The following is a 23,769-nucleotide window of genomic DNA, read 5'->3' on the forward strand; positions in this document are numbered from 1 at the left end:
GGTATTTGTTCACACTGTTTAAAACTGCTTTCCATTTCATATTTGATCAGGAACAAAACCCAAGTGGCCACATTTCATTGCAAAAACAGCAACATCTTATTGTTGAAATTGATATCTTCAGAGGAAGCAATTTCACCTTAACTGATGCTTGTGTTGCAAGATGAGTGTCTGAAAGCTCTTGAAAATTACACAGGCCCAGTGTCAGTCAGGCTTAAAAGCAGAACAAGATCTAGTGATAGTCTAATACCAGGGCAAACTGGGAAGGTGCTGACATCAATAATCATGGAATCATAGAATGGCCTGGATTGAAAAGGACCACAATGCTCATCTAGTTTCAACCCCCTGCTATGTGCAGTGTTGCCATCCACCAGAACAGGCTGCACAGGGCCACATCCAGCCTGGCCTTGAATGTCTGCAGAGATGGGGCATCTACAACCTCCTTGGGCAACCTGTTCACTCTGGGAGGAAAACTTCCTGTTATATATGAGCTCAATTACTCCTGTGGTGTTTCTTGAGTTCTGATGAAATCCATCTCATTTTGCGAATGTGGTTCTTCTGTTAATTTGTGGTGTTCAGCTGTTTGTCTCCATATCGTGAGCTGAAAGAGTTATGACGGTGCTCTGAAAAACCCAATTCCTTCAAAATAACACCACCCAGGGTTGGCTTTATGAACACTGATTTTAATGGTGCGGGCAGCGGGCCAAGTGTGCCATTTCTGTGTAGCATCTGTTGGAGGCTGCAGTCATCACACTGTGATTAGCCTGTGTCTGAATGACAGTCAAACCCAGTGCTCCTGCTGCTGGCGTTTGCGCAGTGACATTCTGTTTCTGTTTTAGTTGTTTTTCCCCTTAAAAACAAATCAGACCACAAGTAAGCAAGAGTTTAAATAGCTTTAACAGACAGGATTTATGTCTTGACAGTTTTTATCTTTTTTTCTCCATGTTCAGTTATTTTTTAGGCAGTACGGCTGTAATGAAATGTTCAGATATTAGGTCCCGCTTTTCCCTTTATGGATATTTTTTGGTATCAATTTGTTTTTGCCAAAAATCACTTCAGACAGAAATAGGAATTTTAATTTTTGTTTTTATTGATTTTAATTTTAATTAATTAAATAATTAATTTTAATTTTTATTTTTGAGTTTTAACTTTACGATAGGTGAAATGACTGTGAGCAACTTGGATCCCATTTAGTGGACTTGTAGGGCTGTTGTATCGTTACGTTTCAGAGGAGCAGCAGAGAATGAAACTGTAGAAGAGCAGCGCTGAGGTTCTTGTAAAGGAGGAACAGATCCTTCAAAATACATTTTGAGGAAGTTGAGCAAGAGCTGAGGGGAAGGAGGGTTCATGCTGTACCGTGGGTCAGCTGCTGCATCCCCCTCCCTGTGAGTCACCCCCCCACCTTCCATCAGCAAATGGAATAAATAAATAAATAAGTCAAAAAGGCAGAGGGGATTCCCCTGTGCCTCCCCACAGCAACCACAGCACAGCTGCAGATCCACACTTGGAATCTGCACATTTGCAAAGCCATTAACTCCCGGCTCTTGGAAATGATTAGTGATTGAGGTGCGATCATGTGCCCATGGTGACAGGGAGAACTGGATGACTGTGGAAAGTAAGTTAAACTTTTCATCTGTTGGTGTTTCTCTCTCAGCATTTCTCTCTGTGACTGAGTGTGTGGACCACTCTAGGAGTAAGGTTGCTGCATGTATGTTTGCACCAGGGCAAGTTTAGGTTGGGTATTAGGAAGAACTTCTTTGCAGAAAAGGTAGCTAGGTACTGGAATAGGCTCCTCAGGGAAGTGGTTGAATCGCCATCCCTGGTTGTGTTTAAGAGCTGTTTGGATGTGGTGCTCAGGGATATGATTTAGTGGAGGGTTGTTAGAGTTAGGGTACTGGTTAGGCTGTGGTTGGACTTGATGATCTTCAAGGTATTTTCCAACCTGGGTAATTCTATGATTCTATGTGTGAAGAGACATCACAGCTCCACATTGGAAAATGATGTTTCCTTGCTTTAGATAATTCCATCTCTTTTTTCCCCCCATGTCAGTGTCCATTCTGCAATGATTTGGGTCTGGAGCTTAACTTCCTGCTGAATTTTTGTCACAGCCTTGTGCTTTGAGGCCAAAGTTCTCATTCACCCATGTTCTTTACGCAGTGCGTGTCTGAGCTCTTGGCAGAATAGGTTTCCTTGGTGCGGGATACGTGCTTTGACAGAAATGGAACTTTGGGAACTAAACGTTAACTGCAGTCTTCTCATTTGTGCTTTTTAGGACTTCAAGGCAATGTAGGCAGCTACACAGTGAAGTAGGCAGTAAAAACGGGTGTTATTTTCTGAACTGAATGTGATCCACGCTAATTATGGTCAGAAATGTGCATAGTGAGATGACTTTGGCCAGAATCCTTTCTCATCTGCTATCTCAGAGGAGAGGAGGAAGCAGTGAATGAAATAACGAACAGAGGAGTTGTCAGGGGAGACATGGAGGAAAGTTGGGTTGAATTTTGAATATGAATTTAACAGCATGAGGTCTGCTGTGTGGAGGCTCTTTTAGAGAAGCACAAAGTTAACGTTTAGTTACAGTGTGTGAGCAAATGGAAGCCCATCATGTGAGCATTCCTTTGAGCCGATCCTGTTGTAAAGTGAAGCCTTTCTCAGAAGCTCGGGCTGCTGAGTTAAAACTTCTGAGAGCTACTTTGAGACAAATGAGGAAGGAGCAGACCAGCAGAAATACTCTGCATAACTTTTGGAGCGACTGCGTGCAAACCCTTCTTTTAGTTGTTTTTAGAGCTCGATCAGTGTTCCTTCATGTTCTCTTTGATTAAAAGAGAAATAAATTTCCTCAGTCTGAGTGCCGGTGCTGAGCAGTGTAGGCTGTGGGATTCCTCTTTTCAAGTTTGAGGTCTCTGAATGGGACAATGGTCTTTGACTTTAAATGCTCATCTCTGATTTTGCACTGCAGGCCCACATGGTTATTATTGGGATATTTAGTTCATAGGTGGTTGTTGGGAAACTGAAACATCTAGTAGCTGCACCGTTGAAGATTTCTGATGAAGCCTATGATGAAACAAAGAAGCGAGGCTTTATTTTTAGGATTTATATATCACCCTCAACTTGCTCGGTTGCTGCCATTTCCACACTGAGTTTTGAAGCAGTGTTGACTGGTATGCAGCAAAAAAGAGTTACAGCCTTCCATGAACAGTGACATTTTATTTAGAGGGGAAGCCATTTCTTGCAATACATGCCCTTAAAGCCTAGCCCTGCTGACCAGGAAGGCTGTTGTTCAGACCAGCTGGCAGCCCGGAAATCAAAGCTGTCCTGCAAGCAATTCCTTCCCAGCCCCAGAGAACATGTGGATGAGAGCTGCTGAGCCCAGAGCAGGAGCACTGCTGGGAACAGTGTATGGACTGGCTGGCTCCTCATCTACACTGCTCCTTCCTCAGCACTAATTCCTTGGATGACTGTCCTCAGGAAGAACGTTATTCCTTTACAAGAAGTTTTAGCCTCTGTTGTTTCAGGTTTTACCTGTTGTCTCATTTTCCCACTGTGCATTGGTCATTGTGAAGAGCCTGGCTTCAACTTTGCTCCACCAATAGCCTGTGGCTTTTTAATACAGGTCAACCTTCAGTCCCTGTTGGGAGACTGTAATTTTGTGATTAATTAAAGAGTAAATAACAAATAGTATGAGCTTCAAATTAGCACAGTGATGTATTGATTCTGTTATGTAATATAGCGCCACTGAGTTGGGCCGCATTGAGCAAACTGGCACGTTGACACTAATTAAGAGAGAAAAATCTTTACTTACTTTGGTGTGTATTATTTGGAACAATTTAACCACTTACTGAAACAAAGAAAGAGCATCCTGCTGTGCACCCAAGACGTTGTAAAATAGCACCTAAAATTGTGCTGCAGCTCTTCAAAATACAGTCATAGCTGCCAGAGCTTCTGTCCTCAGGGAGATAGCTGACCTCCGGGCTTCAGAAATTTAGGTAATCAGGATTTGTCTCTGTATCCAAAGGGTTTAGATATGTATTTATTCCCATGGAGAGCTAAAGGATTAGCAAGGCATTAACTTTCTGAAATGAATAGAATCCCTCTCTATTGTACTGGATTATGATTTGATGAAGCAGAATGTTATGTTCATTCAGGAAGATTTTTTTTTTTATTATTATTTTTCTTTCATACACAAAATTGAAGGTTGTTTAAGTAATATAGAGTTGTTTGAATGTATATTTGGTTGGTCTAATTTGTCTTCTCTGTGGGTATTTGATCAACTTCAAGTATGTACATCAGTGCTAACCCTGATTTCAGAAGGGTTGACCACTGTAGAAAGCTTGTCTGTCTGACCTCTTGGCTGTACCTCTTGCACAGGGATGAGAGGCACTTGACAAGCTAAATAACACCTACAACAAAAATTTCCACCTACACTGTGATAAGCAGCCAAGCACCAGAGCCCATCTCTTGGAGAGGAAGTGCAATTCCCATCCTTGGGGATGCTTGGAGTTCAATGTGGCTCCAAGCAACCTGATCTAAGCTGGCCCTGTGCCAAGCCAAGGCTGAAGCATGTCACCTTCATGGATGTCTTCCAACCCGTGTTGGTCTGTACTTAAATGCAAAGAATAGCCAGCATTTCCATGATAGGAGTCAGTGCTGTAATAAGACCTAATGACTGAATTTGAAAACCACTGCTTAAAAGCATAATGCTCCATTTCAAGCAGTGTGATTAATTTCAGTTTAATGCTGCAAGTGATGTGTGAGTCAGTTTAATGTATCTATATAGAGAGCATCTCGAGGTGAATTTCTTAATCCTGACAGATTCTGATTTCTCTCTTCAAGAAGCACATGTTTTGCTCCTAAGAGCAGAAGACGGTCTGAGTGATAGTGGATTCGTGTCTCCTTGGCAGGGAGTTTTGTAAATTAGGGATTGAACGCAGTACATGAGAATACTCTAAAGACAACTTGAAATGAGTTCTCCTAATTTATTTAAACGTACAAGTTTTTGATGGTTCATTCTGAGAAGGAATTAGCATTTATTTCCATTTGGAACATCAGCTTATAGAAGTGCAGATATTATCAAAGCTTGCAAATTTAATTAGGAAGTAATTAAAGAGCAAAATAATCGAGCGTATGCTAGAATTTTCTTATTCCTCTTCTCAGTGTAATTTTGGCCTTGGCTTAATGTAAATGCTCAACTGATGGAGCATTTCTTCTTCCTTCCAGTGGAAGGACAGAGATCAGGGGTTGCATTACATCTTTGTGACTCTAAGTGACGGCATCAACACTGAGACAAGACCATGCCAGTCCCACGGAACCTGCCTAAACTGAATGAGACCTGCTTCGTTTCCTTGACTTCCGTGTTCCTTTCTAAAAGTCTGAGTTGATAGTGTTTAACTTTCATTGTTTGTGAAGCCAAAGCGTGGAAGTTTTGTGTTGTTCTGCCTGTGCATATGGGCTGCTTCCCTGCTTTCTGCTCTGTGTTACTCCTGCTCTTGGGAAGAGAGACAACACTTAGTTACGGACTGCAGAGTCCTGTGCTAAGCTGGAGATGGATGAAGTAACACCCAGAGCCGCGTTTTCATACCTGCTTACACAAAGAAATCAATGAATGCTGCTCAGCCAAAGTCTACATCGCCCCACACCTCCTGCATCACCCCACACTGTCATGGTGCTGATACCCACAGGCCACCAAGTGGAAGCATTTGGAAGCCAAATCCAACCGTACACTGGGGCTCTGTAAGCAGTACTCCATGGAGCTTTGATCAGGAGAACAAACTGAGCCCATCCAGTGCATACTTTCCTGTGCAGCTCCATTCACAGATGCTGCACAGAGCAGCAGAGATGATTGATGCTGCACGTCCACAAAACACTTGAACTCAATTTGCAGAGGTGAAGGTAACCTGAAGGGGTGCAAGATTTGCAGTGGGCACAGGTCAGCAAACATTGCATTCTGGCCACCAGCCCTGGGAATTCTCTGTATGAGGATGTAAGGACAGGGAGATCACTCCAGCACTTCCCGTCAGCTCCTTCCAATTAGTTACATGTATGTAACAACGTGAAAAGGCTCCTGAGGTCTGAATAGGTTTCTGTTGGTGCCTGTGGTATGTAACAAAATATTTTTATGGTATTTTTAGGGCTCTCATTTTTTATATGGTGATGGCAACATCACATCATAACTTGATAAACCTCCGCTGTCTGCTGAGTGATGAAGTCAGGGGAATATAGTTGAACTGGATAGTGCTTGTGTTTCTTTTATGGATTTCAGAAGCGAGAGGGGGAAAATGAGTGGCTTTTATGGTGGTTCTAGCTCTGTTTCTTTCCAAGAATAGAGTGATTTGAGATCCAGTGCTTTTTGTGGGATGTCTGCTGAGGGAAGCAGCAAGTTGTGTTGAGTTTTGGAGTTTCATAAATGAGTGTCTAGAAAGTACAGAGATATTTATCCTCTGTGAAATTAGGGATAGAACTGAAACCGGTGCCTGGGAGGTCACTGCAGTGCTGCCAGTGTTCTGTGTCAGAGCCAGCAAAGTACTGAAATGGACAGGGAGGAAGAAGCTGTGACAGCTGATAGGCATTATCCAAGCCAGAAATCACTTCTGCATCACTGGAAGTGAATTTATACTCATCACTACCAGTTCTGAAGAAAAAATGTTTGGAATTGCTGCAGTCAAGGTTCAATTGGCCTCTGTTATTTTTAATTTGTTTTTCAAGTAACCAAAGGTGCTTTGAGTTTAATACATGCTGACCAATGCACTGCATGGCTCAAATAACACCAGAAGAAGAAAATCATTCATCTGCTGGAAGAACATTTTTGATAGGAGAAGGAATAACTGTGAATAATAATTCCAACTATGTGAGTGAGCTCTTCAAGGAGTGCCTGTCAACCCGAACTCTTCTGAAAATCACTGCAAAGCGTCAGTTAGGGTTTTATCAGTCCAGTTCAAGCTGAACACCCCAGTACTACTGTGGGGTGTCTGAGGTTGCCAAGAAGAGAGCTATCAGCAGCGAGTGAGGTGCCGTGTCTCTGCCTGGTACACTGTGGCTGAGGCAGCCACAGAAGGTCCGTGTGTAGAATGGCTGCAGAGTCCCATGGGTGCCCTCTGTGAGACCAGGGAAGCTCTATTGTGCTCACAAGGGGCAGGAGTAGATGGATAGGGCTGTTTGCTGTGTGCCCAAGTGGTTCTTTAAGATAGATGAATATGAGTCTGGATTGTTGGGAGAGCACAGGTCCTTGCCTCAACAGTGAAGCGGAAGGGTTTTGTTTTCTGCACCACTGCATTTCCCAGAGGTGTTGATTTTTTGGGTGGAACCAAGGAAGCAGGCCAGGCCAGGCCATGCTGTGGAGACTGGCCAGAAATGGTTCTGCTCTTGGAATGTGTGGAAATGTTTTTGTCCATGTCTGCCATGGTGGGAAGACAGTGCTGCTGTCTGTCCCTGCTCTCTGTGTGCTTGGATATGTGTGGGCCTGCCACCTCACTTCCCTGGAGGGGGGACATGAAGAGGCCGATAGAACCTGTGCTGTGCCGGCTGCTCACAGGGCATTGCTGTTGTGACCAGGATGCTGAAAACTGAGCTGTAGTGTTGCTTGATTTAGTTACACTTCTGATGATGTCAGACTTCTGGCATACTCAAAATTCACATTTTTCTGAGCCACCGTCTTCCTTTTCTTTGCTTGTTGTTGTGGAATAAATAGGGCGTGTCATTGGCTTTGCAGTCACTGTTGGTGATTCTGCTGATGACAACAGAGAGAATTTGAGTTTGGCTGGTCCTAAAGATTAGTTGACATAATTAAAGTGGGAGTGGTTTATTTTTGGCACTGAGGGAGCTTTTCAGCTCCTGTGAGCTATGTTTACACAGCCCCTCCTGTACCCTGTGCCTTTTGGTTCTGGGACTGTGGATCAGAGCTGTCCCATTCTGTGACCAGGTATTTCTTAAGTCAATGTGGCCCTGATGCGCTTCTAATATGGAAGCAGGGCAATGTAAGGGATCAAGACTTAAGGAGACAAGGTGCTCCATGCTGTGAAAAGTGTTCGTAGAACGGGTGGCTTGATGCATGCTGACCCTGATCAGTGCTCCCACAGGATTTCTCCCTATTTCTTATTTCACACTGAGTAAGCAGTGCCTGTGGAAGGGGTGTCAGAAGCAGTCTCTGTGGTTTCACTTCCTAATAGTGATGATTTGTTGTTTTTTTTCCTTCTGATGGAAGCCACAGGAACTGCTGATGCTGCACTCTGATTTCTGCTCAAGCAAGCTGACAGTGTTGGGGTACTTGCAGCACAACAACTGGTCAGTTGAGCTTTTGCAATATAGGCAGTGCTAATTAAGTCTAGCCTAAATGCAGTTTGATCTGATTTGCAGTCCATACGTAAGATTTCCATTGTCTGTATTAAAAAAACCCAAACAAATAGTTCCTAACCAAAGAACTTGTTCATGATATACAAAGGTGAGGCTGTTACTGCTGAGCTCACGGACCTGCCAACATGTTGATTTCTATTTTCAGTGCTTGAAGTGAGGTTGGATCAAAACACTGTATAGTCATTAAGCACCACATCCCTCTAAGCCAGGAGTTGTGTGAATGCCACCTCTCTGGCAAAGCCTTCTGAAGGCACACTGATCATATGCTGCTGCTTTTCACTCCTGTTTTTTTTGTTGTTATTTTTACTGTAGAAAATAAGATTCACAAAATGTATATTTGTGTTGCTACAAGGTGTTCCTTGTTGATGTGGAGTATGTCTCTACTATAGCAAAGGTATCCACACTGATGGTGCTGAAGATAGTGGGTTAAGAATCAGAGCTGAATTCAGTGCTTTTACACATATCCTAGGAGAAATTGCTCTTTGCAGCATAGCAAAGCTCTGCTTTTATTGGCATGTTTGTATTCTAACCTCTGTTCTTTTCTTACCTTCTCCAGTGAATGGACAGCATTGCTCTTGAAGAGGAACCTCAGATAGGAATGGGCTCTGTTTTCCTGAGGCTGTTGGCCCCGATCCCAGGAATGCTATAGAGGTCAGTGCTGCGAGTACCAGAGAACATCTGTAGAAACAACCTTTTGGCTTTTAACTACCATGTTCCTCCCCAGGTCCTGTGTGAGGCATTTTGTGTGCTGTCTTAGAAACAGGGTTAGCATGGGCACCACTTGAACGCTGTCAATTTAAAACTGCTCTACTCAAACTAAATTTAGGTTTTTGTGTATTGATGTAAAGGCAAATGGAAATGCATCTGCAAAATACATGCGTGCACTAATTTCTGACAGAAATACAGTGGGACTCATTTAAGGCATAATTCCAAGAGTGGTATGTACAGCACACACCTTTAAGTTGGACTTCTTGGGCAATGTTAGAATGGCCAATTCTTGAAGTACAGCTGTGTGGCTGAAGCACTGCGAACTGCCATTCTCAGAGTGTGCTCAGGCTAAATGAAGTCACGGGATATTGCTGATTTAATAGAAGAACTGGCAGAACTAGCAAAAGTCAACAGCAGCAGTGGGTGGGATGACAGAGTGTTTTGTATATTATAAATGGAGTTGCCAGCATTCTGTGAGTCACTAAAAGAAATTTCAAGTATCATCTATGAAAGAGTTTAATAACAGTAAAATACAGCTTCCCCCTTCCCCCACTGCTCACGCAGCAAGGTTTTGGCTCAGGTGCAGCATTCCATATTTTATTTAGATCAATTATCCTGCTGTCATAGCGGGAGAACTACTCACAGTCTGAACAGTTTGGGTAAAGGTTTGGGATTCCTCAAAGAACTGCTTTTACATAGAATCATGCACATTGGAAAAGATCATTAAGATGGTTAAATCCAACCCCAACCCATCCCCACTATGCCCTCTGACCATGTCCCTCAGTGCCACATCTCCATGACTTTGTCTCCGGGTTTAATGATTCCTCAGTAACTGCTATTTCCTTCTATTATTCCAGTTGCAGTACCTTTAGTATAATCGCTTCTCCTTTTCATAATTGACCCTTCACAGTAACCTTTTTTTTGGTAATTTAAATAGATCAACTTCTTGACATTTCTTGCTGTAAGGCATTTTCTATCCTTGAATAATTTTTACCACTCTTACTGACCTTCTTCAGCTTTTCAACAGTCTTTAAGCAGTGAGAAGTGGACACTGTGTAAATTCATGCATAGAAATAATGTTCTGTTCCCCTTCACTCCTTCCCAAACCTGAAGGTAAGCATGACAATGGTCCCTTTTGCAGTAGTGTCCAGCAGGCTACTTCTGAATGATTGATCTACTCTGAGCCACTCTGTTCTCTTCTGAGATCCTTGTTTGCAGACTTCAGTCTCAGGTACAGAGGAGTAGCTCACGTTGCAGGATGGTGTTGTGATGGGATGGCACCTGACTTTCTTGCACTCAGCGGTTTGTGTTTGTTTCGGCACAGGACGCAGGGGAGCTCCGGAAGCCAGTCAGGATGAATATGGTGAAGAGGATCATGGGCCGGCCCCGGCAGGAGGAGTGCAGCCCCCAGGACAATGCGCTGGGGCTGATGCACCTGCGGCGCCTCTTCACAGAGCTCTGCCACCCGCCCCGGCACATGACCCAGAAAGAACAGGAGGAAAAACTATACATGATGCTGCCGGTATTTAACAGGGTAAGGCAGAGAGTCTGTGAGAGCCTTTTCCTTTTTGAAACCAACTGCTCTTATTGCGTTTCCCCAGGATCTCTGGTTCTAGCAGAATTGAACTTGCTCTTTTGTTGGCATCCTGTATTTTTTTCCATCTTTTCCTTGTGTGTTGTGTATGTGGATGAACCCATCACTGGAGATTTTCTTCTGTCAGGATTGTTTCTGAGATGCAGCCCATGGCGGGATGTAGCTTCAGACAGCTTTCCTGCACAGCTTACTGTTTTTATAGGCACTTTTATCTTCTGAGAGACAGAGTACCCTATGACATGTTTTCCAGGGTGAAGATGCCAGCTGCTGCAGTCTCTATTCTCCTCTTTTAGAGGTGATTTCTAGCTTAAGCTCAGTTGTGTGCAAGTTTGTACCCATTTGTTTCTGTGCCATCACTTTTCTTGAGCCTAAATCACACTTCTCCCTTCTTGACATTTACTGTAGTGATGCATTTTTAGAGATAACCATCATACTCTCTCTTGTCAGATTTGGTTTTGCAAGGCTGTGCAAGCTGAACATTTTTTATCTTCTCTTGTGTGATAAATTCTCTATTCCTATTGCCCTCACAGCCTTTTCCCTGTGTGAATCTGTTTTACTCTTGGGCAAGGGGAGATTTCAGCAAGGATCCAGTAGCTGCATGTGCAGTGACATTCCTATTTTACTGCCCCCTGTGCTCAGGCACGGAGATAGCTTGGAGCAGGGCTGTGACTGCTGCCACTGGCATTGAAAGGAGCTAAATCCTCTCCATGCCTTGTATCACTTTTGCTTCCTTTGCCGCTTCATTGAGCCTAATAACTTCAGTGGTGGCTTTAGGCTTTGGGATTGTGCAGTATATACAGAGATCTGCATTTATCTTTTTCCTGCTGTGACCCAAGCTCTTATTACTGAATCTCCTTTTGAATGATGGATTTCTGGTTGTGTGTGCTACTGTGGAGAAGCGGAATCATTGATTAAGCTACAAAAGGGAAAAACATGATTAGAAATCCAGTTCTTTTTCTAGATTGATGTTTTGTTGGGCATACAACTTTTGATGGTGTTGTTTGACTGCTTGCATGTTGTGTAGAAAAAGATATAGTGCCAATAGGATTTTCAGGCTACTCTAGAGCATGCTTCAGTAGATAACCCCCCCCCCCCAAATGTAATTCTGTTGCCTTCGGGTCTTATTCCTATTGCTGCAGGTAACCTGTTGTGTGAGTCCAGGAGAAAAAAAACTCAGCTCACCCACTTCCTCCTTAATTTATCTGCCTGGATTTTATGGCCTCAAGCCGTGAACTTTCTTAATTTTTTTTTTTTTTTTTTTTTTTTTCCTTTTAACAAACATGCACAGTGGAGTCTTAATCTTGGCTTGAGCCTGTGAATAGTATTTTCTTGCAATTACACCTGGAATTCTCCCTCTGGTGGTTTCAGGTGGCTGATGCTTCTGAGGGGGGAGGATGCTCACTGTACTCACTTCAGCTCTGCATTGTAATCTGTGGGCAGAGAAACTGTTCCTGGGCTGTGGTAATGTTTACTTATAGCACTGTAGGTATGGAACCCCAGTTGGTGATACAGCTGAGTTTGCAGGAGTATGGTGCAGCAGTCGGTGTCCTACTTGTATAGGGCGCTGTTTCCTTAGACCTTGATTATATTTAAGATAAAAAGGAAGTTTTAACTTTCTTTATTACTCCTCTGTCTTCCACCTCCTCTGTCTTTACCCCTCATAATTCTTTGTCCCTTCTTAATCCTGTTAAATCGTAATTTTAATTGTTCCATGTCTTTACATCATTTATTCTCACTCACTGTTTCTTGTTCAGCTTATGTTCTTAAAAAGAAACAAACCCAAACCCACTAACTGTTTCTTTCTACTCACAATCAGCTCTTGCCTACCTGTTCTCAGACACCAAATCGAAAGATTTCGAAATGGTCTGCATGTCTTCTGCTGTTTCTGTTTATAGGGAGGGCATTTTGGCTAATCTTTTCTCTTAGATGCACTTTTTCCCTGTTTTTTTCAGGTTTTCCTTCCCTAAGTTATGCGTCTCTCTCCTCCACTACGTGTCACCAGACTTTGTTGTTAGGCTCTTAGTTCTCTAAACCCCGAAGAGCCTTTTGGTTCCTTTCCTTGGTGAGCTTTGAACTGAAGTTGTCCTTCTTTCCTCAAATGGAGGACTTTGACAGTTGAGATCCTTTTGTTTTCCAATCTCTGTAAATTCAGAGCCTTTGTCTGGTGCAATGGTGAAAGCACATATTATTTGTGCTCTTTTACTTCCTTATTGCTCGGTCACTGATAACCATTATGAGTTGTCAACAGACTGTAAGTGTAGCACAAACAAAACTGATTTCACTCTAACCTATTGCAGGTTTTTTTCCCCTTGCCTTTTGCACAAATTCGTTCTTGCTTTCTTGTGTGCAAGAAGTTGAAGAGTTGCAATGTCATCTATTTATTTTGACTTCTGTAGTTTCTCTTTTTGGGGTTGCTGCTTAATGCTTCCACCTTCTTTTGAGTATTATGCCTAAGGTCTGCAGGTGGCTTTCTTGGCTTATCTAGCCTTGTGGTTTTTGGAGTGTCAGTTATGTTGGGAAAATCCCACTAGCTTAGCAAGACAGAATAAGGCCAAGTCAGAAATTGATTGGAGTAAAAGAACATAGAAGGGGTGAAATGTTTCTTTTCATTCCAAGTCTTACATTGCATGTTCAGTGGAAGAACTGGTGGATGTTGTTTCTGAGATGGCTTGATGCACACTAGATTTGGAGGTGGTTTTCCTGTGGGACCTATTTCTGTTGAAAGGAAACATCAAAACATTGCCAGACATTCCTTTTTTTTTTAAAAAAAAAAATCTTGTTTCTCAAAGATAATAGGTGCAAACATTTCATGGTATCAGTGAATAACTTGGTTTGAATTGGATCCTGAATCATTCGGTTACTTTGTGTAAGGTAGACTGTGTACTTCTGGTGCTGCTGCCTTAAGCTGAGCACACAATGGTGGTTTTTATTGGATGCAGAGACCTGGGGTGAGGCATTAACTTGTTTCCCATGGACGTCCACGTGGCCAGCATCAAGCAGCTCATGAATCAGGTGCTTTTTTGCTTAACCACCTAAGACTGATTGATTTGGCAGATAGCTGAAGTGTTGTGTGGAATGAGGTTCTGTCTGATTATTTTGAGGATTATTAATCAGTAGATCCAGAGGAGCTAGAGCAGCCTTCTGTTTATAAATGTGGGATGTCTGAAGCTTGCTGCAGCCTGAACTTTTTTACTATTTTGCTAATAAATGGGTGTTTGGAACATTTGTTTCCTGATTGTTCAGGGAGACTTGTGAAATATTGAATCATGAAGTAATAAAAAGCTATGTTGGTACATGTCTGTCCTCTGGAAAAGTTTTCAAAAGCCTCCTTTCAGAGATATGCGTCCATATGAGCTCTGTTCTCAGAAGCACTGTCACAATGCCCTGCCTAGTGCGACTGGTGCTGTACCAAGGCCCCTGAGGTAGATGAAAGAAGTGAATGGATGGATGGATGGAGAGGCTATTTTGAATAAGCAATGTTTGAATATGGTAAATTGCTTATATTTTCTTGGAAGAACCACGCCTTTTGCTATTAAAAAAAGACAACTCGCTGTTAAAATGCCTCATATCCTATTCCATTTATATTACTGCCTTTAGTCAAGGAGTATGCCAGCATACTTATTTTAGTGCAATCTCGGTTATGGGGCAGAACGTTCAAAACCAGATTTCCTCATTCAGCCTTTCATTGCAGCTGTGCACGCTCTGCCTTTCCTATCATGTGCTGACAATTAGCCATCTTAAAACAGACAGAATGCCAATCCATTTTCCTCTTTCCTTGGTCTGAGCTTTAGGCAGTAAGCAATAGTGAGGTACTCTGCCAATGTGTGTTCTAGTCTGACTGGTCTTGAGTAGATCATAGCAGGGAACATGAATGCAATGGGGCTCTCCTCACCTTTTGTAGCCTATCAGTTTTGTGAATGATTCAGGAATGCTCCCTTCTTTGCAGTCCCAGTTTGCAGGTGTTAGTTGACCTCAGTCATCTGCCTCCAGCGTCTGGGCTTCTGGCTGCTTTTTTCATTGGTAATGGCAGCTGAAATTTCCAATGCGAGGAACAGCTAAGTTTCTGGTGAAAACTATTTTTATAGTGCAGAAATAGAGTGTTTAATTTTGTATTTCTGGCTCTGTTTCAGCATGTCTTTGAAATGCAAGTAGGCAGGAGAAATATTTTTGGCTGTTCTCTAACATGCCAGAGTTATTGACACTGAGTGAAGGAGTAAGAAGTAAAACCTTACACACAATTGAACCACAGAATTTCAGGAGTAGAAAGAGAGAGATCATGGAGTCCAGCCCCCTGCTAAAAGGTTTGGTTGTTTTTTCAGTAAATTGTCATTTGCAAAGCTACTCAGTGCCACAATTGCCTTGCATCCCTGTTCACTGTGATGTTGTGGATGTCACTGGAGGTGCCCAGACTTCTGAGTGACCTCAGAAGGTATGTCAACAGCTCACCTGCAACAGTAGCACTGATAAAGGCAAAAAGGAGAAGAGGCTAAAGTAGCGTTTGAGTCCAAATCTGCTGTTGAAGATTTCATTCCTTTGCTGAGAAGTGAATATGACGTGTTGATCTAAAATGTTACTTAAAAAATATAAAAACAACAAATAATAATAAAAAGAAAATGTTATCCAAGTACCCTGGCTTGTTGGCAATGCTCTTACAGGATATGCTATTACCCATGAGAGGGGGAAAAAAAAAGTCGAGTCAGAGAAGTATTGAGATACTCAGATATTCGGGAGGCTATTGTATTTTTTCAGCGCTGACACAAGCAATGGTACCAGAATGTGGATGGCATACTTCTTTCAGTAATTAATATCTGACCTCTTGCCTTTCCTGGGACCTTTTTTGAGAGAGGAAAGAGGAGTACCTCAGATAAGCAGACAGGGACTCCTTGTGTGTAGTCTTTTATGACAAGTGAATTACCTAAGCAACTTTGAATCTTTTCCAAGATAATTTAATGTTCTATAACTGTGCAGTTCTATAGAGTTAAATATCTCCCTGTTAACTGTGATTCAGAGGATGATTTTATCATCAAATCAGTACTTAATCATGAAGGGTAAGTTAGTGGAATTAAGCAAAAATTAATTAAAAAAAATGTTAATGACTACTGCTGTCATGTTAAGGAGGATCTCAAGAAAGGAGAATGAAGCCTTGGGATGTGTGGGACCTATGGGGCTTCCTGGGATAGTCGCTTTTGGGTAGTGTCTTCTGGAATATTTCATGCTTATCATTCTGTACTTGGAGTTCACCCCATGGGATATGTTGGTCCAGTAAACAGTTGCTTTTAAAACAGAAGTCCTGTGGGATCGCTTACTGTGTGGTGTGGTCTTTCCCACACTGTGAGTTCTTCATTGGCAAGAGAATTCATGGTTCTCTTTTCCCCTTGTATTTGTCGGGTCTTTCCTCTCCATATGATGGCATAATTTCATGTATATCTTATAATGCGCACAGTGGAAAAAACAGTGCAAGGAGGAATAATGCAGTAGAAAACAAATGATCTCAATGGTGATACCCTCTGTTTGCAAGGAGGAAGTGGTACCATGTAAATAGGGCAATTTTTAAAATTTATCTATTTTTCTCTTGTTTTAGGTGTTTGGAAATGCTCCTCCAAGTACAATGACAGAAAAATTTTCTGATCTCCTGCAATTCACTACTCAAGTGTCACGATTGATGGTGACTGAGATTCGGCGGAGAGCATCGAATAAATCCACAGGTACTGCATGGAGGACAAAAGTTGACCATGATGAAGTGTGGACACTAAAGTCTTAACAGAGAAAATGTGTTCTGTTCCTTTGGGTGCAGAGAATGAGGCAGGTTGGGTCCTCCTGCATAGGGTATAAGACAAGTTCCACAGACTTGGTGATGTGTTGAAGATCGGAGTACACTGAATTGCCTCAACTGGTAGGACACAAAAGATCATGGAGATGGCTGCTGCAGCTTGCTCTATGTGTCTGTTGGTGTTGTGCTGTCCCTCAGATATGTCTGTGATTAAATCATACCTTTAAATTAGCTGTTGGTCTAGTAGCTAATAGGAAGATGTGGAATTATGGTGAGCAGCACATTAGCACCAGCATCCCCAGCACTGAAAAGATGCATCTTGGCCCCTCTTAAAGGTCTGTTTATTGAATGCCAGAGGGAGACTTAGTTCTATACTGAACCATTGGTGCATCAAACCCTGACTGCTTCACTGGAAGCTGCATATTGGAGGATGATGTGCTGGGAAGGTGTGTTGCCGTAACCTTCCTCTTTGACTTCCTTATCTGAGCATTGTTTCCTGGCAAGGGTTTTTCTGAGCAATATGAACCTTCCAGATAATTTTAAGTTCTCTTCTGGCTTTTCAGTTCGGATTTGGTGGCAAATGAGGAAATAGCAAGTTAGAAAAGGCTCTGCAGAGTATTACACATGATGTCAGGAGTTACAAATTGTGCTAATTGTAATTTGATTCCATTTTAAGTAGAGTGAATAACAGGAAAGTATTCTGGATGGCCAAACAGCTACAGCAGATAGAACCTGTGGGAAATGGGGAAAACAGGAGCACAGTGTCCATGTGTATGTAAGAGACATGAATGTCCAGCCAGCAGAAGGGTGGTGTTGGCTTGAATGTTCTTTTTCTTGAGGAGCACCTGTCACACGTCTCTACTGGAACTTGCTAAGGATAGCCATTTATTTCTTTAGTTCTTCATCTGTTATCTCTGCCCAGCTGCTGGCCCACTGTTCATCCTTGCAGCCCCCAGAAGTTAGACTAGATTTTTTTGTTGAGATTTGGGCCTTTTTGTTCTTTTCTTTGCTAGGGAACTTGACCACCGTGACTCAAAAATACAAGTTAGTACTCTTGTAAGCTTTAATATGATGAGTTTTATTAGGAGGGAAACAATAATGTATTTTTTTATATAGTTAAGACTGCCATCACTACTGTTGATACAACTTTTTTAGATTGAGTGTGGGAAGCCCTTGTATGTAGCTCCATGCAGTTGCTTTGTGACTCTTGGCCAGGCCACAGTGTTGCATTTTGCTTTGTCAATGCCCAGTTAACAAACTGTTAAAATTCACGGATTTTGTGCTGCTGTGCTGAACTGTTTAGAGCTGGGTGAATGTTCCCTGCAACACTGAAAAGACAAACTTCCAGGCTTTCTGAAAGTACTTTTTCTTTCAGAGACAAAATAATTACACTTAAATATTGTAAATGTCCTTTGAACAAAACAATACAGTGTATCCTAATAGCTATTAGTAGGTAATTGTATCTTCCTGGATGCTTTTAGAGTAACAGTTCTATGTGGGAAATATCTCTGAGAGTATCCAAATGTAAGTTTTCATGGCACGAAGTGCTCAGTTTTAAATGAGCAAAATTGCTGAGCTTGTTTTTAGATACAAGATTTCCCCACAAATGTTATTAAAAGTGAACTTCCCTTTTAGTTAACAGTAGGGAAGGAATTCTCAAAGAACTTGCTTTTTCTCTTTAAAGATGTAAATGTAGTTGGCAGTGTTTTCTAGTTGGGAACTTGGTATGATAAATGTTACCTGTTTTTCTTCTTCCTTATGATGGAGCACAGCGCAGTTTTTCCACAGGATCTTTAAATATTAAAGTAGCAGCTATGTGAATAATGCCTGCCATCACAGACACATCTCACTTACTCTTGGCAAATTGCAATTGTTTTCTCGGAACAGCATTTCATGATGCAGTAGTAACTGTGCCAGCATTCTATCTTACGTAGTCTCTTAGCACTGCCATTGGAGTGCTGAACTACAGTTTCAGCTGTGCTGCTTCCCCAGTATGAATATAACCAAGGAGCAATGAAGATGGGGACATCAGAACTGTTAGATTGTCTTCCACACTGAACTCTGTCCTGTGGAGAAGTGGTTTGCAGGTGACTGCAGTCACCATCTCTATGAGGACTGATGCATGGTTTTTGTCACCTCAACTTACTTTGTTTGGGAAGGTGGTGGGGTTACAGCTAAGATAGCTATCTCTGTATTCTTGAGGGTTTTAGCTGTCACATTTTCAACAAATGCATCCCATTTCATGCCTGAATTAACTGAAAGATCACGGTGATGCTATGCTAAGATGGATGTCTAATCTCCGTTTCTTGCATAGTCTGTTCTGAAATAAACCTTTTGGCTCTGAGTTGGAAAAGATGGATCACTGAGACAGGGTGCAGAGACTGCTGGAATGTTGGTAGAATGAATGTGGTTGCTAACGGCCACTTTGGCTACAGATGACAGGGAGCAAGCAGCACTTCATCTTCTGCATTTTGCAAAACACATACCTTGGAGGCAAGCTCTTCCTGTTTTATCACCGCTGCTGCAAGATAAAATGAATATATAGCCTGGGTATTTCAACAACGTGCTCTCGTAGCTTTGGCCTATTGTTGTAATTTGTGCCTGGGGCAAAAATGGCAGCAAAAATGAGTTCAGGCATCAGAAGTTGTATGTATGTTGAAGGCGTGCAGCTGTGTTGGTGCAGGGTGGGGTGGTCCCCCCAGGCCCTCTCTGCAGAGCTGGCTGCTGTGCAGTCTCTCTCTGTTAATATGTCACAGCGTTTACAAGTTTATACTAAATTCACTTAATTTACCATGACTCAAGACTGTTAAACTAATCCCTTCTTCCCTTCAGAAATGGCTTCTTTATTATTTACACTTTATTTTTTTTTCCTCCTTTTCCCTTTTTTAATCGAACCGTTTGACCAGTAAAAAAAATATATATATTTATATATTTTCACTTATGCATTTCTCTAATGTACAAGGTTAAAGGCAACCATTATCTTATGTCAAAACCATGTCAGGAGTCCAAATTGGTAACATTCCTTGTCACAATGCTTAGATATAGCAGAAAACCACATCAGTGGTTTTTATTCAGCCTCTGACAGGGTCTGCCTTTATTTTTCCCTTTTGAATTCTATTGATCTGCAAACCCTGCCTGTATTTTGCTTTTTTTTTGCTGCAGTTGGTGTCTGTCACTATCAGCAGAACTGAGTGTTTATTTTAAATCAGTAAGAGTTAAATGATTTTTTGTTTTGTCCAAGTGCATCTTGTTTTTGTTAGATGTTGTAGATGGCAGTTTACAAATACATATCTTCTACAAGTGGCCTTTCAGGCTCCTTCCGTGTTGAGGTCTGAAGTTTTTTGATAGCGTTATTTGTAGCGTCTCCTTCTCTTGGAAGCACTGGGGCTGTTTCTTGCTAACAGACGAGCCAGGGGGCTTCATAGAGATACGCAAGTTGGCTGTTTGTCTGCTGAGCAGAGAGTAGTAGGCTGAAGGTGATCTGACCTGCTGTGACTACATCATCATGTTTTCTTCCTTTCACTTTTCCCCTTGACTCGTAGGTGACTTAGCTTTACATGGTGATTGCATTTTGAATTTACAGAAGTGGCTCCAAAGGGGAAGCAGAGCCCTATCTATTAGCCACGAGGAATCAGTCCTGGACAATGACTGCTGCATCTTATTTCTTTCTGTTAACCTTTTAACTAATCTTAGATGCTATTTATCTAATCTTACATGAAGTGAAGTGTGATAGAGTGCCTTTCTAGGACAGCCTGGAAAGCTCATTCTTTTATCAGTTGGGTTAGTGAAGCTAAATGCTGGCACCGTTGTTTATCTTTTGCTGAGCAGCCCTCCTGTTCTTTTACACAGCAAAAGGATCAGCCCCTTTATATCTCCTGTTTGTGATAGCACTGCGCTGTTCCTGATGGAACAAAGGTTTCTTGCCTCTTTAGTTTAAGTTGATGCTTCTCTTACTTATTGGTCCACAGAAACTATATGCTTCCTTGGGCATCTGAGTGTATTTCCAGGTATTCTCCTTGTAGAGAAGTGCAGTGGAGTCCATGAAAAGCCCCATTGCCAACACACGTTCTTGTGTGCATATGAATGTTTTCCTTACTTACCCACCTAGGCTTTTGCCACTAATACTATACTAAAGATAACAATACAGTACAAAATAGTACAGTGATACTGTTCTGCTTGCTAGAATATCTATGTAAATGTTGAAATAATCCTTACTGCTGTTGCTACAGGCAGGAATGATTTTCTGCTTTTGTTAGCGATCTGAATAGAGCTTATCCTGTATCTGCTGCTTTTCTGAAGTTCAAGACACAAAGCATCCCTGCTGCCTCTTCTGTATGAAATTTCTTTGATCACTGTATCCTACCAAGCCTCTTTCCTGTATTTACCAGCTCAGTGTTGAAAAATCTGACTACCATACTCACTGTGGTCATAACTGTGGTCACAGTTATCCACCATGCCTGTAGAATTGTCAAGATATTTATGTGTAGGTGTTACCTTCTAGTTGTTTATCTCTTTGCTCCCTTGCTGTTGTTCTTAGCTATCACATCCAAATCCTTGCTTCTGCGGTTTCTTATGCAGAAGTTAAAGGACTAAGGACATTGGGTCAGGCACAGAATGCTGTACCAGAAGGATTTCTGAACACTGCAAAACAAGGAAAAATTACAAAATAAAGTAAGGTTAGTGCTGACGACAGAAGCGAATCCTGAATAGTAGTGCTGTCACATTTACTCAGAGCAGATGACAAAAGAATGTATTCCTGCACTTAAAATGCTGTCTGTGTTTTAGGTACTGCTCAATTAAGACTGACAGTTTTGAAGTGACTATTTATAGTGCTTGACTGCTCTGCTGTTTAGAATGCCAGCAGCGTGGCAGATTTTCAGAAGCACATACCTAACCTCTCAGTCTCTCCCTTTCAAAGATACCAAGAGAGCCTGTGTTCACAGGTGGCTTTTGAAAGCTGTGTCCGAGGAGGCTATTGGTACCATGTTTGTTCTTACCAGTCTTTCCTGTTTATGGCCAATTTTTAGGACCATTTGAGAAAACAAACTACCTGCCTGGCGTGGTAGGTTGGATTGGTGGCTGTTTGCTGCATGTATACAGTTTAGAACCTGTAATACCAAAGTGAAGGCAAGTCCTGTCTGATTTAATTTGGTCAGTCCCATCTGGGGATTTGGTGAATGCCTCCCTTTACTTTAGTCCCAGACTTGGAAAACTGGTGGTTTGTATAGACAAAATAAGGCTGCTAAAACAAAATCTTTCAAACACAGCCTTTACATAACCGAAACAAGTATTAATTTTTACCTACAATCTGTCTGTGTATTTTTCTCTCGGATTATGACTTTAAAAGTTTTGTTTTGATTTTCCTGGACGTAAGTGAAAACCACATTTTCTTTGCAAGGCCTCTTAGGCCTTGAAAACCTCCAAGGCTGGAGCCAGCACAATCTCACGGGGCCCGTCACAGTGTCTGGCCGCCCACAGCGGGGGGAAGGTCTCCTGTCATGGGTCTCTGTGAAAAGCCGAGCTCCAGCTCTTCGTAGCATCCCTGCTGTCAGCACTGGGGCTGCTCTCTGTGGGCATGAGAGCCTTCTCTCCTTGTGCTGAGTGGATTGTGGTTCTTCAACCTCTTCTCACAGGACAGTGCTCTGGTGTCTTGGTGGTCTTCTGTTGAGTTCCTTTTCATCATCATCTTTCCTGTACTGGGGTGGGACCAAAACTGGACATAATGCTCAAGATGTTCTCCAACAAGTTTCAAGTAGGGGGATGCATTTACTTTAGAAGATGCTCATGCGCAGGTATATTGTGGGGAATCTGACAGAAGACAGAACAGACAAAACAAGATTAAAGTTGGATTCAGCTTCAGACTTTTCTTGTTTTGTAATTTCATTGTAATTCCTCTTTTCAGCAATATTACTTCTTTTTCTGTTTTGGCTGACACTGAAAGTGTTGAAGATGATTGATGTGCAGTATTAATGTAAAACGGTTCTAGATTTTCCTTAAGTATTATGGGCTCTCCCCATTCCTGGCATTATAGATGTCTTAACACACATGTATGTAGACAGCTATGAATTAGAACTTCATTTTCAGTTCATTTATATTCTTGTTCATATTGTATTTTTCACATGTTTATTGAGGATGATAACTTATTTCCCAGGCTGAATATTTAACTTATGCTCTCATTGGTATAGAATCACTTCTCATTCCAAAAGTGGTCCCTTATTCATGCTGAGTAACCATAAGTTCTTAGCATTTTCATCTTGCAGAAATCCAGTAGGATGGTGCTGAGGAAGTTGTTCTTTTTTACCTTTATTTTCCTCTTCTTATTCCTTTTGTCTTTTTGCATCTCTCTTTCCCTTCAGTCCTGTCCAGTTATTCTCCATACTGTTGTTTCAGTGCAGTTCTTCCCCACCCCAGACCACAAATATCAGCTTTTCCCACTGAAACTCCTAAGTGATAGTGAATTAATACACCTGAAAAAGAGTAAGTTGTATTTGGTAAAGCCAAAATACTTAATGAAAAGTTGCTGCATGCAACTGCACAACCTGACTACTGGTTGAAAACATGATACTTAAAATGTACTTTTTACAGCCTTGATTAGCATCAAAGCCAAGTGCACGTGGAAGACAAGATGGTGTGTTGGGAGAGAATAGGCCTGAACCTTGTCCTTTTCTTTCCTTTTTTTTGGATTATTATTATGTTTTTTTCCAGCAAGCGTTGCTGCTGAGCTGAATTCATGCTTAGTTTACAGACTGTTGAAAGTTTTCCATGCTGCAGACTATCATACTGAATTTTTGTTTCTTTTCCTTTCTTTTAACCTTGTCCCCGTTACAGAGGCTGCAAGTCGTGCCATCGTCCAGTTTCTGGAGATCAATCAAAGTGAAGAAGCAAGTAGAGGTTGGATGCTGCTCACTACAATTAATTTACTAGCTTCATCAGGACAGGTTAGTCTTAAGCAGCAGTGCTTAATGGAAGTTGTGGTCTTGGAGACACACAAGAAACACAATAATGAACTGTGAGAACACACACTAAATGATGTTCTAGACTGCTTTCTGTGTTAAGGTCTTTTTTCTGCTTTGGTGCCACAGAGTTTCCACTTCAGTTCTTTGTGGTTTCAATTGCCTAAAAATCATTCTTTTGGAACGTGAAGTTGGAATTATTGCAAGCAATTGTTATTGTTCCCCAATGGCTTCTTGAATGTGCTCTTGCTTAGCTTCCAAAGAGATCTGTGTCACGTGCACTACCTAAATCACTCAGTCTCAATACGTGCCTGCCCCATAATTTATGTAGCATGAATTACTAGAAGGGGAAGCCAAAGCCATGACGAGCAAATGGTATCACAAACATTACTAATTCTGCC

At 41.8% G+C, this 23,769-nt stretch overlaps 1 protein-coding gene across 9 annotated transcripts in view; it reads left to right on the forward strand.

The window, feature by feature from the left end:
• The window catches only part of WDFY3 (WD repeat and FYVE domain containing 3), a 127,505-nt gene that overhangs the window by 18,050 nt on the left and 85,686 nt on the right, over positions 1-23,769 (forward strand). For 8 of the 9 annotated variants that reach the window (XM_015861628.3, XM_015861632.3, XM_085545156.1 and 5 more), the window contains exons 2-5: positions 8,900-8,994; positions 10,376-10,585; positions 16,227-16,350; positions 23,244-23,353. In XM_015861628.3, coding sequence (XP_015717114.1) covers positions 10,406-10,585; positions 16,227-16,350; positions 23,244-23,353 — 414 coding nt within the window. In that variant the 5' untranslated portion in view covers positions 8,900-8,994; positions 10,376-10,405. Of the gene's footprint in view, positions 1-1,593; positions 1,613-8,899; positions 8,995-10,375; positions 10,586-16,226; positions 16,351-23,243; positions 23,354-23,769 lie in introns of those variants that run through there. The other variant, XM_032444429.2, reaches the window with a different exon arrangement.

This window comes from Coturnix japonica, chromosome 4, assembly GCF_054131305.1.
Source record: "Coturnix japonica strain WE chromosome 4, WE-NBRP24, whole genome shotgun sequence".
NCBI lineage: Eukaryota > Metazoa > Chordata > Aves > Galliformes > Phasianidae > Coturnix > Coturnix japonica.